General features: G+C 49.0%; 1 protein-coding gene across 2 annotated transcripts; it reads right to left on the reverse strand.

Annotated features, from left to right (window-relative positions):
* Nucleotides 1–6,536: 6,536 nt before the first annotated feature.
* setd3 (SET domain containing 3, actin histidine methyltransferase) lies at nucleotides 6,537–16,419 on the reverse strand. 2 transcript variants are annotated; one of them, XM_023828806.2, is made up of 13 exons: nucleotides 16,236–16,419; nucleotides 14,442–14,569; nucleotides 14,209–14,301; nucleotides 13,916–14,064; nucleotides 13,756–13,828; nucleotides 13,374–13,630; nucleotides 11,797–11,855; nucleotides 11,454–11,568; nucleotides 10,636–10,710; nucleotides 9,915–10,081; nucleotides 9,054–9,139; nucleotides 8,608–8,768; nucleotides 6,537–7,962 (listed from the first exon to the last, which is right to left on the reverse strand). In XM_023828806.2, exons 2-13 carry the CDS (start codon nucleotides 14,542–14,544, stop codon nucleotides 7,579–7,581), a joined length of 1,722 nt encoding a protein of 573 aa, XP_023684574.2. In that variant the 5' UTR covers nucleotides 14,545–14,569; nucleotides 16,236–16,419; the 3' UTR covers nucleotides 6,537–7,578. The 2 variants fall into 2 exon arrangements, with proteins under 2 accessions (XP_023684574.2, XP_023684573.2); XM_023828805.2 differs by having other exon boundaries at nucleotides 14,442–14,572.
* Nucleotides 16,420–16,484: the final 65 nt, after the last annotated feature.

Genomic DNA, 16,484 nt, shown 5'->3' on the forward strand with positions numbered 1-16,484 from the left:
CTGCATGGCGGACGAGGCAGCTACCAGAATGGCCTGATTTCTGTGATATTATAGCTGCATGGCGGACGAGGCTGATACCAGAATGGCCTGATTTCTGTGATATTATAGCTGCATGGCGGACGAGGCAGCTACCAGAATGGCCTGATTTCTGTGATATTATAGCTGCATGGCGGACGAGGCAGATACCAGAATGGCCTGATTTCTGTGATATTATAGCTGCATGGCGGACGAGGCAGCTACCAGAATGGCCTGATTTCTGTGATATTATAGCTGCATGGCGGACGAGGCAGCTACCAGAATGGCCTGATTTCTGTGATATTATAGTTGTATGGCATACAATGGATTTACTAGAATTGCCTGATTCTTGTTATATTACAGCTATATGATGTGTGATGCAGGTACCAGGACGGCACTTTTTGTGTGATTTTTTCCTGTGTGGTACACATCATTGTGGACCATTATGAGATTTAAAGTTAGTTAATTTAATTTCCTAACATTGTGGAGCATTTTTATTCAAATCAAACTTGGTATTTTAAAAGTTCTCCTAGGATGGTCTCCACATGTGTTTAAGAGAGAACCCCCTTCAGCACAATTAACTATATCAAAGTTTCAATTATTCCTTTAAAGAAAAAAAATGCTAATGATAGGTTTATTTAGGAGTCGTTAACACATTCAGTAGCTCAGCTGCGTTCATAATTAACTCTAGAATTTACTTATTCACTTCTGTGGTGTTTAATCAGAGAGACTTTATTTTAGAATAATTAATGGCATTACAATGAGGAGGTGCTGCTCGCTGATGTATACGATGGTCATTATCACACTAAGCACATATAATTAGGTTACACTTTTGAAAAAGGCAAAGTGCTAAAATGATTCTGTTTAAACTCATAAATTCATGAATTTCACATCAATTGTATATGGAAAACACAATGAAGACAAATGCATAACTGAAAATGTCTTGTTATGAAGAAATATTGTGCTCTATTGTACTTCACATGTCAGACATTTGTTTTGTTTGAATGCACTGGTGACCATTGTCTTTTTCTTCAGTTTTTAGACTTTAAATTGCTACTGAATGTTTTAGTGTGTTTTGAGCTCCACCTACAGAGGCTGTGACATCTCAGTCTGAACTCTGGTGATGGAAGTTTCACATCTATAGAGGCTGTGACATCACAGTTGTAGCTCCGGTGATGGAGGCTCCGCACCTACAGAGCTTGTGAAATCACAAATGGAACTCCAATGATGGAGCCCCCCCCACCTAAAAAGATTGTGACATTACAGTGAGAATTCCATTGATGGATGCTTCAAATTCACAATGCGTTGTTTACAAGGAAAACTTCAGAGCAGTAGAATGTTTGCTTATCGACTGTTTCAGAAAATCACTGTGTTTACCTTGAAAACCCTGACATACAGCAGGCAGTCTTCACCACAGCTGGTGTTGCTGATCCATGGAGCAGTCGGCGAGTTCCTTAAAAACAGGACTGCCCTTTGGATATGTGCCCTTGTCAAGGTTGAGGAAAGTGAAGGCTAAAAGCTATGGTCATGCTTCTCTGACAGACTAATATCTGGCTTAGCTCACTCTCCCTTCCCAGGTGTGGAGCCAACCTGCTGCAATCCAGTGCCTTGGTGGATCTCTTCAGGTCCCTTCCCAGTGCTTCACCGCAGGCCTTGAAAATACAGCTACAAATTGGATTGTTTGGAATGAAAAATGGCAATGGCATGTGACTAAACCTGACTGTTTGGCAGGTAATGCAAGCCCACTTCTGAGGCTCCCTGGAGAGTGTTAGCCCACATCTACCAACCAATAGGAAAGCTTGATATTCCCAGGAGAGCATGTGGCCTGCGCTCTGTCTGCCAATAGAACGTGTAGATAATGATATGACTAAGCAGACTAGAGTTCTGACCACAGCCTTCACCAAATGGAAACAATCAATGTTCTCTGGGTTGGTCTTCATCATTTCATTCTTCATCACTGGATGTCACATGAGGATATGACCACCAAGGGATCTAGGGGTACCTGTCTACACTGCATACTGCCTGTCTGTGGGTGTTCATACCAGAACCTGGAGAGACAGCTGAAGGGGCGGGACTTGAGTATGATGCAACTGCACACAGGTCTCATTTCTGCCTTCCATGCTCTTTCACACCAATCACACAGCAGTGTTTCTCAGTGGTGCAGGTGTAATTGGTGTAATGTTTCAGCCCAGTGTTAGGCAGTGCTGATCCTGCAACTCGGCCTGCCACAGTGCCAAAGCCAGGCAATCATTCAGCCAGCTCTACACGATTTCATCTGCACTACAGACACACAGCGTATCGGGCAGAAGGTCAGTTGACCAAGAGCCTATTGAGCCCTGTCTGTCCTTATTATCTCAGTTTCCACACTACACCAGTATAAATTTGTCTCCATTGGGACTATCTGCTTGTCTCATGCATCCTCATACCACGGCTTGATACACCACAGTTGACCTGATATCTATTGCACTTTTATCTACTGTGTGAGTACCAGAAGATTGACTCCCAAGGTCTACCACTCCTCCTATGCATGGTGGACTTTAGCACACGTTGAACTCACTGTGGATGTTTACACTGACCAGCTCCAAGCTCCATTCACCTGCTAAAGTACAGCATCCAGAATCGCTGGCATTGATGGACCCGAATGACACTCTAATCCCGGCGTTCGGCACAAACACACAAAGCAACAGCCGAAAACAAACAAACATGAGCATGGGCATGCTTTGACCTTTGACCTGGCTGGTTGTAGTGCAACTATAGTATGTGGGTGAGGCGTTATGCCCTGGCTTGGAAGCTTGCCAAGAGATGCTGATAATTAGGTGCTCATCTCATCAACTGTCCATGGCTGCCCTCTGCTGGTTAATGGCTTCTATTTACAGACTTCAAAATGCTCTTGCAGACTGATCATGCAGATGAAAAGAGATGCCAGAATGCAGTAAAAACCACTCTAGCTGTGTGTATGTGCCTCTTGGGTACTCTAATAACACCAGAGACGACACATTTAACCAATATGAAAGCTTGACTCATTATTAAATGTGCATTGAGATTTTGTTCATCTCCACTGAACATCCTAAATGTAGCTAAATTGTTCTAAAGTAAAATCTTTAATCAAGTGATAATAGCAGGCTCTTGTAGGTGATATTGGGTGCCACATTACTGCAGTTTTCCTTATCTTATGAAATTCTGTGCTGTGTCACTGTGTTCACTGGCACTCCGTTGTATTTTGTACTGCTTCACTGTGCTATGTGGTGTTCTAGGTGACATCACAGTACTGGGTGGTGTTCTATGGTGCATCACCGTGTTGATTGGTGTTCTGTTCTGTTGTGTTCTGTGCTGCATCACAGTGTTAGATGGTGTTCTCTGGTGTTCAGTACAGCATCACTGTGTTGAGTGGTGTTCTCTGATGTTCAGTGCAACATCACTGTGTTAGATGGTGTTCTGCGTTTTGTACCCATGTAGACTGGTGCTCTAGGAGACATCACAGTGTTGGGTGGTGTGCTTGGCAATGTGGCCCTATTCAGTTCTATCCTGCATCACTGTGTTGATTGGTGTAATGTTGTGCTCTGTGCTGCATCGCCGCATTGGGTGGTGTTCTGGGTTCCGTGTCCATGTCGGCTGGTGTTATAGGTGACATCACAGTGGTGGGTGCTGTTCTTGGTGATGTTGCCATGTTCAGCAGTGTTCTAAGCAGCATCAAGGTGTTGGATGGTGTTCTGAGAGGGACAGTTTGGAAAGCCAGAGTCCTTCTATATGACCGTGTGGATACAGGCATGCCCTTCCATTGGGGTGCACTTGTAACCAGGGCCTGTGGGTTGCGGGGGGGGGGGGCTGGCGTCGGACCGCATCTACATCACTGCCTAAAAACAAGCCTGGCCAGTGGTAGTGCCATTCAGCTGGATGCAGTGCGGTCAGACGAGATGTGGCACAGCAGCACTCCAGTGATCTGGTCTACCTCTCACACTGGATGTTGGACAGCAGCATCTTGACGGCAGAGGTGAGGGATCAGATTTGGAACTGTACACAGACCGTCAGACATCAGCTGTGTTAGGTTGCTGTATGCATCAAATGGCCAGTTCCCTGCAAGGTGCCAACTCATCGATCTCCAGACCCAGGCGAAATTAATTCTCTCCATTCTCACTCTTATCCTTTATATATAAGGCAGATAAAATTTTGTTATTAAAACCTCACAATGTAAAAACACTTCAGTTCACTTTCACACAATGCAATTCCATTATAGGAAACCCATAGCAGACACAATGAGGAGTTTCCAGGGACTTTGAAGTAACAAAGTATATAAAATGCCATAAATAAAAGATGGCAGACAATTTTAAGAGCATTAGAAGTTTGGTATCCTCCAGGAGAGCCGCTGGGGATTTTTGGGGCAGTAATTATTTATAGAAATTAAATGTCATATTACTTTGTTTCAGTCCAATTGGATTTTAGCCCGATGCATTCCTCATTTAATATTTCTACTTGAACAGTTGCTGTGCTATTTAAATAATGTGTAATAGGATTTCAATATATAATTCGTTCACAGTGTTGTGGTCTCTACATCAGCTTACGAACATGACACTGGACACTTAGAGGAGGAACTTCCTCCCCCTAGTTGTGACCGGTGACAGTCAGAGAAAGACCCCCCCCCCCAAGCTGTTACCAGTGACACTCAAAGGAGGAGGAGCCCCCCCCAAAGGACGAGGGAGTCACGTACGTGCAGCCTTTGGTCAGTGTGTGTTCACTTCAGTGCGATGTGGTTTACTACGCAGCCTTAATTACAGGGAGCGTGGACGTGTGTGGCAGGCAGCCTGATTAATGTCGGATTAGCCTGGACGTTAGCTACACTTATTAGCGCGCTATTATTAGCTTAATGTGCTTGGTTTGCATGCACTGTTCTTCAGCCTTGGGCTTTCCCAAGCCGCAGCAGCTTGCTGGGCACCCAGGGACAACGACAACCAGACCATCGGCACAGACAAACACAGGAGCGGCAAAGCAAATGAGTGAGGCACACCAGACTAATGCATAGACAGTCCACTAGGGGGGCGCACACAGCCACTCACTTATATGCATGCATGGCTGAATCTGGATGGAGCCTGTCTCAGCATAGCAGCAGTCGCTTGGTTACGCGTGTCGGTGTGTAAGAATGATACCCTTGCCCACCCCCCAGTCTACTCAGGCGGTGTGGAAGGGGTTAAACCCCCGCTCGGCGGCCCTGGACTCCGGCGCCCCCCCCCCCCTCGCTCTCCATTTGCAAATGATCCCGCTTGTCTGCATATTGTCACTTGCCAGCCGGCTGCTCATTCATCAACTGCACGCTGCTGCTCCAAGCCGCTTCACCCTCCACATTTAATTGTTCCCACTCTGACCTGGAGGATGGAGAATGATGTGGCTCTCTGTCGGTCGGCAGTGGTGGTGGGGGGGGGGGGCACGCAGAGAGCAGAATTAACAACCCTGTGGGGACGGCAGTGGCAGCGCAGTTGGGATAATGCCCCCACCCTCCCCCTCTTGTTTCTAGGGCGCAATCCCCCATGCGGAGCTGGAGGAAAGGATAGGAGGACGACCGCATGGTGGGTGGAGGGGTGGGTGGCTGGAGGTCCCCTGGAGGTGAGGAGGAGCCGGCTGTGGGAGGACCTCCTCTCCTTGGGTGAGAGGAGATGTTTGAAAGCAGTCGGCCTCCAAGTCTAGCCAGCTGGATCGCGTGCTGAAGATAGGCCTCCTGTCAGCCTGCAGGTAACTCACCGGGCCTCACTGTGGATGAAGAAGGGATGCAACGGTTAACAGCCCAACATTCCCGGCTTTTGATCCTGCGTTTCTCGCTCTATGTTCTCATGCTGCAAGTTTGCTAATCTTCCCGTCGAGCTCAGCTGCCACCTCATCTTCAGGCCACCCAGCTGCTGTGTCTGTGGTACAAGATGAACGTGCATCTCACCAGGCTGTGACTGGCCTCAATCAGATGAGCCGCTGAAGTCGCCTCTGCCACTAACCACCAGGGGGCGTTATAGAGCATAGAGGGCATTCACAGGCTACTGTTTGCTGGTAACTGTGTGCCAGAGTAGCGGTGGACAGAGTGCATGTTTATCAATGCGACCTGTGAATTATTCACGCCATGCGTCACAGGACAACAGCGTCACGTTGCCTGCTAACTGCTAACGTCCGCGGATGCACATGTGCCTGGACCGACAGACCTACTGCCCATTACTTTAATGTATTCAACAATTAAAGGGTTTTATCTTGGAACATATGAATAATGAATACCGAATTTCAAAATTTAATTGCTCCGAATTAAATGATTCAAGATAATGTTTCTTTTATAAATTTGTAATGTGGCTGGGGGCTGAAGAAGGGGAAAAAATGTGTGTAAAAATTAGGTTGTGGCTTTCGAGAGGCCTCGACTCACACACAGGGGGCGCTGCTGAGCACCCACAAAACACAAATCTAACTTTAACCTCCCACATTACTCCAGAGTTCTCGGGCACCAAGCAGAGCCCTAGTGTCCCCAGACATGCATAGATTCTCACTAGCGATGGCGATGCATTTAAACTGTCTTTATTCTCAAATCTCTAGCCGCTCAGTGGCTACAAGCGTAGATACAAAGCGATCGGCACAGAAGGACTGCGGTATGGCGGAGGGTCATGCCGTCGAGGAAGCGTAACCGCGAGCTGCTCCGGTGTCCGCCAGACACTGCACCGCAAACGAGGAAAACCCGCTTCCCAGCAGACCGCCCTCTGCATTTGGTGAAGGGGCGAACTGACGCACATCGATCAGGTCATTAAGGCCTCAAATACAAAGAAATTCACAGAAACACACACAGCTCTTCAGTGCTAAATAAGGGTGACATAAACGGGTAGCTTGCACTCGGACATCCACAGCGCCACCAGCGTTCAATCTGCAGCAACTTTAGTGTAAAAAAAAAAAAAAGAAAAAGAAAAAACAAACCCTGATGATGGTTATGCTGAATAAAATCCTGTTACATTCAGAAATTATTTTCAGACATCAAAGCCATGTTGACCCGTCGCTCCCACTATTCATATAACTGTATCTGCTTTTAAGAATAAAGCACAAAGGGTCAAATTTATTTGGGGCTAAGAAAATAAACCCTCCTCAGATGTGACCTCAGAAGCAGAGAGCGCAGAGCCAGTCAGGAGACCCTAGAAGCCCCCAGAAAAGCACGGTCCTGTCTGGGACTCTAGGCAATGAACGGATAGGTGGGCTGCTGACATACGTGTTCCTGTGCCTCTTACGCAAAAGCTTTTGTCCATTGATCCAGATCTCTTCAGCGCTAACCAAGACAACGTGCTGGACCTGGTAGGTGGTTTATCCCCAGTTCCGGTCATTTTTCTGTCCGCCCAGTCAGCGTTTTGGCTGCTGTTAAACGTCAGATGTGGCTGACTGATAATACTGAGGACAGGATCTCGGGCAGTATGCTGGAGTTACGCTCCTCAGGCAGTAGGTGAGACAGCCATGAGGGGGTGGGGGGGGGTCCTGTGTCTGTGGGGGTGCCTTTATTCTTTTAAGTCACTTCGAGAAACAGAAATAAGTAAATAGTGGCGCGGCGGGGGGTCTGGGGCTGCCTTATTGAGAGTTCTCCTCGACCCCGTCTCCAGTCCGCTCCACACCAGGCCCGCCCTTGTGCGGAACGCCATTCCCGATCTCCATGGCGACGCCGCCGTTGAGGAGCAGCGCGTCCGCGGCGTCTCCGGCGTCTCCGGGCCCCAGTGTGGCGTCATTGGCCTCCTCCAGCTCCCGGAGCACCAGGGGCAGCTGGCCGTCGGGATCGCCAGCTTCCTGTCGCCGTGGCAACGGGGCCTCCTCCTCCAGCAGCTTTCGGAAGTGCTCGCGCTGCGCCCGGCCGCTGCCCACCGCACCCTCCAGGATCTGCTTCTCGGCCAGGCGCAGCTGGACGGCCACCCGGGTGTGGAAGGAGAGTCCAGGCTGCTCCAACAGGGCCTGGTCGCTCTGAGGGAGGGAGGAGGCAGGCAGTAAGCTTGGGGCCAGCGAGGGACGGCGGCGAGCCCAGTAGGTGCCGACCAGCATCATTACAGTTCTGAATTTTTAAGTTTTATATTATTTTATTATACATTTTTTATTATACATTTACTTAGTTTTGAAGGTAGTTTTGTTAGTTTTTATTTTAGATATATTGAACTAAACAGAAATATATTTTTATTTTCAGTTTTACTAATTCATTTCAGGGCATAGACTGAAAGTTGTGGAGCTATTTTATGTATCTGATCTTTAATGAATCCTACCTGGATGCAGAGTGCACATTATGTACTAAAATGGGCAAAACATGTTTCAGGTATTAATTAATAATAAACAAATCATAACTTTAGCTAAACATTATTTTCAAATGGTAACTAAAGTACTTTTATATTGTTTTCAGTTTATTTCAGTTTATAAGCAATATTTACAGTTTAGCTGTGTTTTCGTTTAGTTGTAGTTTATTCTCGCATGTTGTCTTGTGTTAGCTTACAAAATATTTTCCAACTTTAGCTTTCATTAATGATTATGACCTTACTGAATACAGAGAAGCATGGCACTAAGAACTGCCCTAAGAACACAGCTGTCCCCAGCCTCCCCCCCACCCCCCCCAGGTCCCACCTCCGTGGTGGAACTGTAGGTCTTCAGGAGCAGAGAAGCCCTGGTTTCCAGGAAGGTCCACAGCTTAATTTCGTTCTCCCAGCTGACAGGAAGCTCGACATTGCCCAGCGACAGGATATTGTTCATGGCCTGCTCACCCACAAGATAGTCCTTCAGTTCCTCTGTGGTCAAAGAGCAGAGAAGCTGAGAGTGTGGGAGGAGCACTGCCATAGAGCAGACAGCAGGGGGCAGACCTGAGATGGAGCGCCTCAGATCTCAGCATGAAGACACTGGGTTGCTACGCTATGTGAGCATGTTTACAGGACAGACGCTAAACCTAAACTGTCCCAGGAAATTAAAAATGGAGAAAACGATCACTTTGCAAAATACTGTTCTCTGACTCGCCGTGGAACTGAAAACACCTGCAAGGGCCCTGCTGCCCAGGGGGGCCCCAGTGGGGGTCTTACCTTCTGTCATGCAGAAGACGCGGAGGAAGGCCAGCAGCTGAGCGGACATGGGGGGGTCTGCGCCGTGCAGGGCGAACATGCTGGACCTGTGGAGGAAGGTTCCAGCCTATCAGCCGCCAGCCTCAGATAGCGGTCAGCGAACAGAGACTCGCGGAACGGGAGCTCGGATTGGGCGTCGCAGCTTTTCATCTCCGATTCCTTGAGACAGCGCTCATTACGCAGGGAGGTCATTAAAAAAGCATCAATCTCACACAATAAGGATTTTGGATGGGGCTGCTGAAGGTGGCGGGCGGCCAATCCCGGATCGGTCACCCCCCCCACCCCCCAAATTAAATTTCAATTTGAGTAGCCCGGCGGAGCAGTCATGCAGGGGCCTGGCCGGGGAGCCAACAGCAGTCGCGACCAATGGGGGAGCTGCCGCGCCATTGGCTCCTCCCCCATTTCTCGCTTGACGGCTGATTGATGTGAACGGGCTGCAACTCCACTGAACCTGCTGCATTTTTAAACACTCGGTCATTTATAATTCACCATTTACTGCTGACGTCCTCAGCCAATAGCTTCTGCTCAACAGTAGAGAAATATCACCCAGAGACCATAAACAGAAAAAAAAAAAAAGTCATTTTAAGAGGGCAATATTTCCCTGTTTCTCAGTTTATCGATCAGAGCGGCAATAAGCCGTACGAAGCTGAAATAGTTTCTCCAAAAATGCATTATAGAGCTGTACCAGCACGGCAACGAGATTATACCTGTCTGCCCCCCCGACCCAGCTGAACGGCAGAGATTTAACCCTCAACGAGCGACGGGCAACACGGGGCATTTGGCTGCAGGATGTACGGTGGGCAGAGCAGGGCGCAGACTCACGCGGGGATGCCAGCGCGGGCCAACACTTCGGCCTTCATGGCGTACAGACGCTCACTCTTGCTCACACCTAGCTTGATCTTCACCCTGTCGTGGGCGTTGGCTTCGTAGAAGAAGCCGTTGTGGATCACGAACTCCGCGTTGGACCTCGTGCCGTAGAAGATGTAGATCTGGGGACGTGGTGAGCAAACGTACGTTTGTCAGGATCCCCCGTCTCGGAGAGACAGAAGAGGTGCATAAACAGTGGGGTATGTGGCAAGGAGATCTCCCATCCACAGACACAGGCTGGGCCTCGCCGTTTAGCTTAGTGGAAGAGATCATCTCAGCAACAGGACCTTCAGTACGAAACACCAGGCGTTTCAGAACGTCAGCTTCTGGGAAAACGGTTCTGTGAGCGTGATCGGCAGGTGCTGATACCTCCGGCCAAAACGTGCAAAATCTGAGGCAGGATCCTTTCGAACAGCTAACTGAAGCGTCCTGCTCCCAGATGCATGCCCCCCCCCCCTCCCCCCCAGGTTACAAGCCGTCTGTCCAGCTGCCACAACCAGCTTCATCAAGAGACCCTCTCTGCCCAGTCCAAGTGTACCTACGCCGACCCTGCAAACCTTGGAGCATATTTAAAGTCAAAGAGAAATCTAAGAACACAGAATTACATCGCTGTGGGTGTCAGGGAAGCAGCCAATCAGAGCCATTCACGAGTCAGGTGACTTAGCCAGATACTCACTTGCTCATCCTTCTTGTAGTCCATCAAGGCTACACACTCGCACCTGTCGTCCTCCAGGTTGTACCCAGTTGTAATCTAAAACCACAGAGTGAGATTTTATTCAAATAGTTGGATCAAAGGGCACCGGCGATGGACCATATAGCGGGGGGGGAGGGGCCTCCACTGCGGAGCGGAGTCACCCGTTAATGAAAGCTCATTAACACAGGAGCGTGTTGAAGGTGGGAGGTGAGCGAAGGGGAGTGGGCATAATGACCCAGGAGGGGGTCCTTTCTAGGCTCTGCACCGGTTCATCACCTCCTCACCTCAGCCACTGCAGCCTGCACTGCGTCTACACTGCACCACTGCTGAGCGAGACGAGCCCGGCCTCTATTTCCACCAGCTGCACGTTTAGAATTGTTTTTTCAACCTCCAGAGGATATGAGTAGAGTGAAGGGCGGGGATTTGGACAGACTTTACTTCACGTAATTAAGCGCCATATCGGTATACATGTTAGAATTGAGTTAAGAACTTTTCAAATGAGTTGAAACAGAGAAAATTGAATGAAGCCGCAGGCTGCAGTGTGATTTCTCCATGGAGAGTCGGGGTGTGAGAAACGCAGCCCGACTCATCAAAGCGGAGCTCCGGGGAGCTGCAGGACGGCATTAAACCTCTTAATGACTGCACTTTTCATTTTATCCAGCATTTTAAAATAAAATTCCAGAGCATTATAGGAACACCTTCTGAATACATAAGATGGCGAGCGATGGAGGAAACCGCCATTCAAATGGTCACCATCCCGGACAGAGGGTCCGGCGCAGAAGCAGGAGCGCGGTACCTACCAGGCCGTTGGTGTGGTTGCACATGTCCCACAGCGGGATCAGGGCCAGGGTGACCCGGCTGCCGTCCTCCGTGGGGATCTGGTTCTGCCGTGTCATGACTGAGGACACCGCCCACCTGCAGAGAGGCGTCTCGAGTCAGAAACGCAGCTGGAACAAGACCGGCGGCGTTAAACGCCCTGCGACCACGGCGGCTGCGAGACTCCAGAGATAAAAGGAGACCCGCGATGAATTATTCCCTCTGAGATGATGGTGAGCTAATGAAAGAAGGACGAATGCAAAAAGCCCCGATCGGGGGCTTCCTGAGCGGAGGCGCGGCCCGGGGGGGGGCCACCCCCCGCCTCACCTGTAGTCATCAAAGGTGAAGGATTCCTTGAAGGGCAGCTTGCTGGCAGCGGGATGAGTCTGTGGCGGGGAGGGGGGAGGGGGGGAAAGAAAGCGGAAATAAGTTGAAACTGGCCGGCACAATTTCATTATGCGGCCGCCTAACAGATACTAACAAGAGCGGGAGCATCCGGCGACCCACGGCGGGATCACGGCGGCATTAGCCCCTCATACATCACTGTCAGCTTAATTTGTTGTGCGAGGCAGCCGTCATAAATCTGCTTCATCAATTTGGCCGACAGTTGGCCTGCGAACCACGGCAATCTACATGTAAAGCAGCCGGCCGTGTGTCCCAGGGCACGTCTGGGCCGCGTTCTCCCGCCAAACCGTAAAAATAGCCTGGGTGAACCGCAGGCAGCGGGGGGGGGGGGCTGCTGTTTAAGCCGGGGTGTCGTGCTCGCAGCCGGTTCACAAGTGCCCCGCTCCGATGGCAGCGTGAGTGTGAGCGCATGTGTGAGTGTGTGCGCATGTTTGCATGCCCGTGTTAGTCGATCCCAACATTCATCCTTTACCTCACTCGTCTGTGGTTTTGTTGGTGGTGCCAGACATTTTGGCAATCATTTTGGTTGGGGGGGGGGTGGTGGCTAAACAGAGTCAGTGCACGATACACACTGTACTGCTGTGAAATAACACAGTAAGAATATTCAGACATTTTGTAGCGTATTCCTGCCACCTAGAGGATCACTCTGGCATTACAGACCCTTATAACAATTACTTACAGATACATGGCTGTCTGTGATAAAGAATAAGGGATTTAAAGCATGTCTGTAGCAGAGAAACAACCACAGCAAACCACGAACATCTTCCATCAGGCAGGAATATAAAAAAAAACAGCAGCAGAGACACTGACAAGCACAAAGTCTTGTATCTAGAATGCCCACAAATAAGCTCACTCATAACATCCAGTGATTTAAAAGGCACAAGGGAAACATTAAACATCACATAATAATTTTGTCACTGGGATAAATATTGGATGTTTTATCTTGACAGAAGTGTACCATACTCACATTGACAGTTACTGAATGAAAAACAAGAAGCATCAATGACATTTTTAAAAGCTACTCTTTTTGTTTTATGACCCTGACAGAATTATCAAAGCCTCGGTGGATGGATGGACCGGTGCTGGAGGGCAGTGTTTCTACAGCTACAAGCTCATTAAATGGTTTCTGTCTCCCCCTTGTGGGCAATTTGTTGCATTGCTGTCATGCGTGTCAAAGCCCGCAGCCCTGCCAGACCACTCTAAGTGTGCTACTGACTGACACACCATGTTGCACTTTCCTAGTAGAGTAGCATCCGGGCGCTCTGCTCTAGATTGTACACAGCAAACTGCGTAAGCTGGCTGTGTAGGCCATGTTCCTATTGGTGGTCTCCCTGAAGCCCCACAATTCCTGACATGGGTTTCATGTGAACAGCGAACAGTCCCAAATACTGTTTAAGCCAGAGTTTCCAAACACCCCAAGCAGGACTGAGAGGGTTCCAGGTTGAGGACATTGTAACTTCATTAACAGCTAGCGTGACCCGAACCAGGACCGAACGCACCTGGATGACTTTGAAGAAGTAGGCATACTGGCGTGCCGTGTTTTTATACTGGCTAAAGACGTCCTGGATGGCCTGCGTGGCTTGCAAGCAGCGCACTTCCTCCTCTTCGTAGTACAGCGGTGTGTCGTACTCGCTGGGTAGACTCTTGATGTAGGGCAGCCAGAAGGAGCTGGGGTTAGAACGTTCACACAGGAGGTGCAGGGCCAGCGTCACATTGCCCATGGCCTGCAGGATGCGGTCCTGGCTGTACAGGGAACCTGGAGATGGGAAACCGAGCTGAGATGCAGGCTTGTGCTCAATAAGCCGGGGTCCCCGGGTCTACAGGCTGATCTGGAGGAAGACAGGCTGCATACACAGGACTGTCATCCTCTGAGGGACTCACCAAGCACTGAGTTTTTTGCCGATTCCACCGTCAGCAGCATCTTCCGGGGGATCCACAGGAACAGCTCCTCAGCCTACACAAGCAGAGATCTTCACCTCAACCAGCCTGAACTCCTCTACAGATGCATCCCTCACAGAGTGGCTCTGCCATCGGTACTCACCTTAATGTCCCGCGTGGCTTTTAAGCCATACCCCTGCTCTGCAAAATTACAGATTTCGAAGCCTTCACACGAGGCCCCATTTTCTGCAGCCCAGGCCATCAGCTCCGGGAAGTGCTCCTCTCTCATTCCATCGAACACCACGGACAGACCTGCCAACATGCCACACGGCTCATGTGCTCCATCACCATTTCTCACGAGGTAGGATGTAAACGGATCGCTAGATTTCAGAAACCCCCCCCCCCCCCCCCCAGCTTCACAAACAGCATGATTGTGCAGCTACCCAAAACACTAACCTTTCTGTTTTTTTCTGATCTTCTCCACAAGGCTTCGGATCTGGACATACTCTGCCCACTCCTGACCCGGGGGCGGGGCTGCCCCACTGCATTCTGGGATTGGAAAATGAAGACATTAGCCTGGAGCCCAGAGAAAGAAAAGCAGCCTGGACAGGGAGATTCCCAAGAGGAAAACAGCAGCTCACACAGACCACAGCAATGTTACATGAACAGGCATCTGCGCAAACACTTACTCTGTAAGAGCTCCGAGACCAGGTTCAGCATCTCCTTTGGGTTTGCCACAGCTGTGGGTCCCGTTCCCCATTTCTGCGTCTTCACTCTGCTCTTCTTCCCCATGTTCAGGCTGAACCACAATCAAGGACTGCTGAGAACAACAGCTTGTGAGTAGGAATAATCATACAATTTCAATCATGAATTTGAACCACTAGAGGGCGCAGTTTACAAGACTTCATGGTATTCTAAGATATTACATTCATAAGCGCTTTATGTTATGTAACTGATCAGCTGCATGTAGCGTGAGAAGTTAGTCTTTGCTGTTTAAGCATTGCCTGTGCAGATCTTGGGTGGTTACTGCTCCCCTTTTCTGAGTTTGCTGCCCAGTATATCGTCTCAGGTGACCTCAGCAGTCAAACCCTTTCAGTCTCGCAGGATTTTGTGTATCATGATCCTTGCTGCAGGTCTTCAGCTTAGGACAGACCTCAGCCATTTCTTCCCCTTTTATAAACACAATGTACCTGTTAAACTGAGGTTTTAGTGGCTGATTTGTGCCACTTGAGTGTTTGCATAATGTGCAGAGTCCTGTACTAAGCAGTATACAATAAAATACCCGGCGACGATATATGCTGGAAAAGACACAGAAAACCATGTCTTCCAAGATGTTTCCTTCAGTGTCTGTTCCCGTTAACTTCCTATTCTGGAATTTTCCCTGATTCCATGACATGCTTGCATTGGCCATTAGCCAACAAGCATCAGCAGGCCTCTTTCCTGGGATGATGCTGCTGTGGGAGTAGGAGGGGCAGAGCTCCAAGCATTCATCCAATCAGAACGAAAAGCATGAAATGAGCTCCATCCCATGTACTCCAAAACTAGAGAGCTGTGAGATTACCACTTTAGACCCAGGTCATCTGGAAAGGGAAATTTTTTAGATCATTTCCCATCCATCCTAACTTAAGTAGGCATAAATGAATATTTATCAAAGCTCCATGAATAGGGATGTTTCTGAGCATGACCAAGTATAGACAGTGTGGGAGTGTGTGAAGGTTAAAGGGAGAGCACAGGTCTGACACCCAGTCATTTGCTTGGAACTCCACCCTCTTTAGCAGTCCAGACCTCCAGTATGGACCACAGTCTATAGGCGCGGTCAGTAAAGCTGATGAAATAATGGCACGTGGGATTGCAAGCTGCCATCCACCGTCACACCTGGGGCATTTTAAGTTTAAACCTAAATAACCGCACCTTCTTTTTGCTAGTAACAAGACTTGCATCTTTGGTTAGTGGGGTTATATGTAACAGGAAAGCAGAGACAAGAGCCAATCATCTGGGTAAAACCCAAAGACGATCAGAAGAATGAATAATATGTTCTAGTTAAAATATACCGAACAGCAGTAAGACGAAATACACTTGTTACAATGTGCATTTACAAAAATGATCAAATACGAAGAATGATGCGTACAGGCAGATATACAGACGCAGAGGCGATCTATGCACCTATCTACCACAGCAGCTTAAGCTCTGGCAGATTTAAAAATCTGGCGTGACAGCTCGCACGTTACTGAGACCTGCATCGCCCGCGACTAAACGTGTTTTAATAAGGCCCAGTCAAGAAATCATAGACGAGCGGATGATCGTGAGTAAAACAGAAGAGAAGGCGGCGAATGAACTTTGAAGGAGGGCAGCTAGCCAGTTAGCATTTCTGCAGGCGGATCGTCCACATAAAGTAAGCAGCAGAATGCGGCACGATAACCGCACAACACACCGACTGCGACGGCGCCCTGTTGCAATCTTTTTCTAAAATATTAGTCGACTACCTTCCGATTGACAGCAGCAGGTCCTCCTGACAGCCTGGAGTTCAGTCCTCTTCAACCACCGGAACGGAGTGTGCAGCCTAACATGCTGCCTCTAAACGGCCTCCGCAGGTTCTCACTACCAGCCCATATTATTGCTGCTTCCAAGAGAGCGGCACAGCGGATACATACCCATAACTCGCACGACAGAAATCTGTTCGCTTTTCACAGCTATTGGTTAACGTAGGGACCCGCCCCGGTTGTTATGGAATT

The sequence above is a fragment of the Paramormyrops kingsleyae genome, chromosome 14 (genome assembly GCF_048594095.1).
Source record: "Paramormyrops kingsleyae isolate MSU_618 chromosome 14, PKINGS_0.4, whole genome shotgun sequence".
In the NCBI taxonomy this organism is placed as follows: domain Eukaryota; kingdom Metazoa; phylum Chordata; class Actinopteri; order Osteoglossiformes; family Mormyridae; genus Paramormyrops; species Paramormyrops kingsleyae.

What these genes read in the sequence shown, in the direction of transcription:
- setd3 (XM_023828806.2), bottom strand. Translation starts at nt 14,544, where the DNA reads ATGGGGAAGAAGAGCAGAGTGAAGACGCAGAAATGGGGAACGGGACCC. An exon ending in ACTACAAGAAGGATGAGCAA is followed by an intron (nt 10,082 to 10,635) that starts GTGAGTATCTGG and finishes CCACGTCCCCAG; the next exon opens with ATCTACATCTTCTACGGCAC. An exon ending in CGTCTTCTGCATGACAGAAG is followed by an intron (nt 8,769 to 9,053) that starts GTAAGACCCCCA and finishes CTTTGACCACAG; the next exon opens with AGGAACTGAAGGACTATCTT.